The sequence below is a fragment of the Pungitius pungitius genome, chromosome 19, assembly GCF_949316345.1.
Source record: "Pungitius pungitius chromosome 19, fPunPun2.1, whole genome shotgun sequence".
Lineage (NCBI taxonomy): Eukaryota > Metazoa > Chordata > Actinopteri > Perciformes > Gasterosteidae > Pungitius > Pungitius pungitius.
In genome coordinates this window covers 2,300,453-2,306,850 of record NC_084918.1, presented here as the reverse complement: position 1 = coordinate 2,306,850, position 6,398 = coordinate 2,300,453, and the positions used below count along the sequence as shown (strand labels likewise).

The window sequence follows — 6,398 nt, the reverse complement described above, 5'->3', positions numbered from 1 at the left end:
CTGACTCAAATGAGTCCCAACAGCCCACTGGTAAACATTATGTACAAGAATTCATTTAGAGGCTCTCAGAACAGATTTAGTCTTTAATACAAGAAACAGGTCTGCTGCAAAAAAAAGGAAACTACGTTTGCTAAGAATGGGGATGTTGTAAATGTTAAAAATGAAGAGGAATAGGATTTAGGTATTTTGGTCAGTTAACTAAATTACAAACAGAAGGTTGTTGGATAAAAGACAAATATGATTTGATGCTAATAAAAATGTCTGATTTGTCACACGCACACTCACGCACACACACACACACACACACACACACACACACACACGCGCGCACGTACACAATGTCCACACACCCATATGCTCCGATTAAACTAAAAATCTTCTCAGAATATATTTCCCCAATGATTCTATCTCTCCAGTGAGGAATTAACTGATACGTGCGCATAGAGCCACCCACGGTGCGCGTGCACGGTGTAATCATATTTCGAGAGAGAGAGAGAGAGAGATGCTGTTGATGCTGTTGAGTCCGGTGTGACTTATCTCTCTTACTCTGCTGCTGTCGGTAACGGACCGGCTGAGCACACACCTCCACTCTAATCTCTGCCACACGCACACACACACGCACGCACACACACACACACAAACACCGGGAGGACTGGACTGGCGCACTGGGATGAGGGGAGGGAGAGAGACACATGTCAGACCGGATCCAGCAGGACAATGTACCGGAACCCGCTGCACTCGCGCCCGGGCTGCCCCGCACTGAGGCCGGCGCTGCGTTAACGGGACACGACACCGGGCCGAGCGACCGGACCGGGGCGGCGTGAGGAAGGAGGCACCTGGCTGCGGAGAGACGGGGGTGGCCTGGGGGCCGGCTGGATGGGAGGTTGTGGGGGGGAGCTGTGCGGTTAGAGCGTTTTTTTGGAGGGGGAGTGAGGGGGAGGGGGGGGGGGGTAACTGCACCGCTCGCGCGCAACGGAGAGTCGGCGCAAAGTTTCCTCGATGGCGCTGGTGATGGAACCGGTGAGCAAGTGGAGCGCGAGCCAGGTGGTGGATTGGATGAAAGGTAGGTGATTGCACGCGCGCATGCACACGCATACATATGCAAATGCTCACTCAATAGCCAGACACAGGCAAGCTGGCACGATGTTATGCTGCGTGGGTGGCGTGTGTTTGTGTGTGTGTGTGTGTTGTGCGTTGTGTGTTCATGCATGATCAGTGGGTGATGATGTAATGTGTGAGTGACAGGAGGAAACCAAACTTCACTGGGAGTAGTGGCAGATTTAGGAACTTTCTAACCCCCCCCCCCCCCTTAATAAACAAAGTCTGCCCCTAGGGGCATTTCCCCCAAAACACACTGCAGTAGAAGTGGCTTTGTGTCTCTTTGAGGTATTTTTGTTGTCATATTGTGTTTCCTTGGCTTTGTCTTCAATTTGTGCGTCTTTCCCCTTTTTGTGTCTCCTCCTCCGTGTTCGATCGATGTTCCTCTTCCAGTGTTTCTAGGTGGCCTCATCCAGAGGTTCTGATACTCACAGACGTCGATTCAACCTTGCTGCTCTAGATACGAGGACCCATGGTGCTCTCCGGATGAGAGAAGAGATTGTTATCATGCGATTAATAAACCAGGATGGAGCTTAAATTCTCCCTTGCTCTTTAGACTGAAACAAATGCTGTCAGACTGAGATCTGGGAATGTGCCACATGTAACTAAAGAAGCACGTTTTAGACAGAAAAAAACCTAAATTATAATCTAAAAGTGTAATGACGTACTTGTGGGTGAATTTGCAGTGATCCAACAAGAGATTTCAGTCATTCATAATTCATGAGCCGGGCTGATTTGGTTTGTACCCACGGGCCTCAGTGAACATTGAAAAAACCCTTATTAGCACATTATGATCATTACTTTTGTGAATAATGGACCAATGTGGCGATATGACATACTATATATTTCCTGCTGGAGTTTCATAATATACATTTCCATAACGATCATGGATTTGAAATTAGATTTCTTCTGTCCCTTGAGGCTCGATGTTTTGCAGCAATCATATTTACAGAGCCTTACGATTTGTTATATAACCTAATTTAATTTAGATTTAATAGCCTGTGATGACACTGTAGTTCCTTTACAAAGGTAACGTGTGTCCAGTTTGGCAAATAACAATGAAGCGGTGTGTGAAAGTTACCAGTTAGTAAAACCATCTTTCCCTCTCACATTCTTTTCAACTTGCCCTTTTGCCCTTTAACAGCATCCCACGTCGGGTCATTCGTTGACATCCACACGCTCCACATCATGTGAGAAAGAGAAATGACTAACAATGACCACCGAAATGACCAGGAATAATGAATCATCCCGTCTGTTGCCCCGTCGGTGATTTGATTGACTCACAAGGACTCGTGATGACGACGTATTTACAACGACGTCCTGTGTCCCGTTTCTCCGAGCCTCATCGTTGGAGACGTTATTGGCTGGTCATGTGCGCATGTGGCACGCGTGCTACTGTGTGCATGTGTGTGTGTGTGTGTGTGTGTGTGTGTGTGGATGGTGAGTTGTTTGTCAGGGACCTTCTGTGCAGAGCAGCTGACAGACACACACAACCTTCTCCAAACAGAAGGCTCCACCCGGGTCCCTTTGGACACGGGCAGACACACACACACACACACACACACACACACACACACGTGGCGTGCTTGAGCCAGGAATTGGGCTCGCGCCGGGTCTCTGGGGTGTGTCCGAGGGAAACGTGATACGCTATATATGTCCGTGTGTGTGTGTGTGTGTTTCCACGCTGTTCATTCGGCGACATTGTTGCCAGTGGTACCGCATCAATGGTAACACGAGAACCTGCTGGGAATGCTGGGAACTCTCGCCCCACGAGAGGCCGGGCACACCTTTCGATGGAATTCGATGGTGACTTTAAACGTTGGTCGAGTTGCATCAGAGAAGCAAGTGACGCGTGAGGGGGACTTGTTTTGAACCGTTTTGGGTCGAGAAATCAAGAAACCCTAATTGTTTATTGTAACTGACAAGGTGTCATAGTAAAGCCTTGACGGACAGTGTGATTTGTGTCACACACTGGCAAGAGTGGTAGACTGGCAGCTGATGAAATTGCAACGCTGACGGATCCGAAGACGTGGTCCTGGCACGCGTGACAGCCGCATAAACGCACAACAGGCAGCCGGGGAGAGAATCTCATCTTAGCAGGATCACAGTGTAGCAATGCGGGCTGACCAGCTGACCAGGACAGCTGATGGAGCGCTTGCGGGAGGCGGGACACACCAGGAGCCCACCGCGGGCCCGACGGAAGACGTCATTTCCCACAGAGTTCTAGTTTCGAAAGAGGTTTCGGCACAAATGCACGATGCGGGCTCTTTGTTTCCCCGTCTCCTGCATCGGCAGCTGGTGACGATGCAAACTTTTATTCTGGGACACAATGGCTTCAGCATCACGCATGCTCATCTACTACCTCTACCCAAAAACTAAGAGTGCTTGGAGCGGATGACACACAAGCCGAAAAAGGGAGGGCCGGATCTTTTATGGGACTCTTGAACAACCCAAAAGTCAACGCGAAATGTGGTTGTATTAGATGTGAGAGAGAGAGAGAGAGAGAGAGGGAGAGAGTGTGTTTGTGGGAGTTTGGCTGTGAAAAGTGTGCCTCTGTAGGAGTTGAGTGTGTGAGTCAGCGATGAATCACGCTTTTTCTGTAGCAGCCAAACACATGCGAGCACATGAACTCTCCCTCTCCGACACTTTGTGCACACGTGTGTCTTCATGCACACGTATGCTGTCCATACGGCTATGAGAGCTCCATGCAGCAGTGAGACGAGGCTGCACCGATCGATGGGTGCGACGCGCCATGATGGAGAAAAGCTTAATGATAAGTTATTCAAATAGATAGCTGACAGCTAAAGGAATAGATTAAAATGATTGAAAAGCTAATAGATTAACAGCTTGCTAGTTAAAAGTAGTGTAAAAAAAAAAAGAGTAGAATAGTAAGCTCAAAGTAATGAAATGTAATGGTCTTCAAATAAATAGTTAAGAGATAAACTGATGCTTTGGGTTATGGAGCAGTGATTAAAATAATAGTTAACAGTTGTAACTTTTAGTATCAGTAAATACTAGTAAGCACGTATATTACATTTAGCTAACACATACGTGAAGAGTAGAGATAAATGGTTCAAATAGTAAGTAAATAATGGACAAATTGTTGAAAGAGATGTTAGTTACAAACAACATTATGATGATAAAATGATAAAAAGTTGAAGTAGTTAGCTGAGAGTGATGGATCAATGGGAAAACAGCTAATAAATTAGAAATAAATGGCAGTGTTGATGAACGACTAATGATGTGTTTGATATAAACATAATAATATATATTAAAATATACATGTAAAATAAGTGTAAAAACTTCAGTAAAAGAGTGAATCCCATACAGCCGCCATTACGCTGTGATCATAACGTGTGCGTGTGTGTGTGTGTGTGTGTGTGCGTGTGTGTGTGTGTGTGTGTGCACCCTCATGTCACTCACAGTTTGACTCCATTCGAGCCGCTCTCTCCTCCCGGCCCGCAGATAAGCGACGGTGATCGCCGGTGAACTCTGGCTACGCACTCGATAGCTCCCCTTCTGCGTCCTTTTAATCAGCTCCACGTCTATTAGGTCCCCCCCACCCCCCCCCCCCCCCCCCTCCAACCCCCCCCCCCCGACCGCCGTTAGCAGCCATTAGCGCCCGCTGCGAGGGGGAGGTGCTCTGACTTCACAGGGAACAGCAACAGCGGGAAGAAGGGTTTTCTGAAATGCTGTTGAGTTTGGAGCAGAAAATGGGATTATTTATTAGTCATAATGATTCATTAGCTTCGAAGCAACAGTTCGTTATGATGGAGAAGTTTGAATTATTCAGTGTTGCTGGTAAAACCTGCAATAATGATTCATTCTGGCTACAGTTGTCACCTCTTGAAGGGATTGCAGGCTACTTAGTGCCCTTAAACCAAAGTCTACGTCAGGTGACCTTAACGTTGGAGCTGGTGTTCACATGTGATTGCCAGTAGAGCCTGAAAGCTGTTTGTTTACGCTTTCAAAAGATAAAATCACCTGTTTTTGACGCTGATGATGGATTTCAGGGGCTTTAGAAACGCAACGTTTAGACTTCAGATGTCTGCTGAGGGGGAGGAAACGACAAAACGCTGCTTCCTCGTTGCTGATGGGAGATGGAATGTGTGTGTGTGTGCGTGTTTCTGCGTGTGTGTGTGCGTGTGTGAATGCACAGAATTTAGCAGCTGGCTTATGAGTTTTTTTTTTTCTGCTCCTTCTCTTGCCGTCCTTGTTTCTTTCTTCCTCCCCTCTCTGCTGGTGCGGTTTTGATAGATGAGTGTATTATGAAGCGGCGACTTGAAGCGGGGGAAATCAATGCTCATTCCTCCGAAGTGTGTGTTTGTGTGTGTGTGTGTGTGTGCGTGTGTGTTTGGCAGTTGGCTGTTTGTTAAGAAGTTAGAAGCCGGATACCTTCATTGTTTTGGGAGCCAGGGGCCGCAGCTGAGCCGCTCTGTCTTGATCTGCTTTTCTTTGACTCAGCAAACGCAGCCGGGGCCAGACGAACACGCACACACACACACACACACACACACACACACACACACACACACACACACGCGCACACACACACACATACACACAAAGACACACGAGCACGCTCATTAACGAAGCACGCACCTGCAGATCCAGAGAGACCGTCCCACTCACAGCCCCACAGAGTTGAGTCCTACCTGGGCGGCTTCCTCCTCTCAGATGCTGAGTTTCCTTTTAGGTCTTTGGGGGGGCGGGGGAGGGGGGGGGGGGGGGGGGTAAATTCATCTTGACTGTAACAGGTTTGGAAATATGAGAGTCAGTGGTACAGGTTGTAGCTGTTGTTCTTTTAGTAACCAACATAAGCAAAATAATCTCCCAACCAACTGCATTCTACACTTGTACTTGATCCCATGGATGCTGTAAAAAAGCATCGGGCCAAAATCCACAAAACTGCAAACAAGCTGAAAAACCCGCCGGTGCACCTGGAATAAGAAGCACTAAAATAAATCTGTCCCTGCAGGCTCACTTTGAGGAGGAAAACTGCAGGTAAAACATGTGGTAACGAAAGCGGATTTGTGCACCCGTAATTTAATATGTGTGGTTATCGACGAGTGCTGAAGGCTGTCTCAGCTGGGGACGGGTCATGAAGAGTGATGATGTCATGGGGATGAGATCATCACATCTTCAAACCTTATTTGTATTTCTCAGTATTGCAATAAAAAAAGCGACCGTTTGGCCACGATGTCCAAGGACACCAGCGTTTCAGAAGACAAGTCCATAAAAGATACTTCCAGACACCGACCTGCACTTCCCTTTTCTCTTAGCCACTACTTCCCTCTTTT

General features: G+C 47.5%; 1 protein-coding gene across 3 annotated transcripts in view; it reads left to right on the top strand.

The window, feature by feature from the left end:
• The first annotated feature begins 936 nt into the window (after positions 1 to 936).
• The window catches only part of cnksr2a (connector enhancer of kinase suppressor of Ras 2a), a 34,460-nt gene continuing 28,998 nt past the window's right edge, over positions 937 to 6,398 (top strand). For 2 of the 3 annotated variants that reach the window (XM_062559288.1, XM_037455422.2), the window contains exon 1: positions 943 to 1,063. In XM_062559288.1, coding sequence (XP_062415272.1) covers positions 1,000 to 1,063 — 64 coding nt within the window. In that variant the 5' untranslated portion in view covers positions 943 to 999. Of the gene's footprint in view, positions 1,064 to 6,398 lie in introns of all 3 variants that reach the window. The other variant, XM_037455421.2, reaches the window with a different exon arrangement.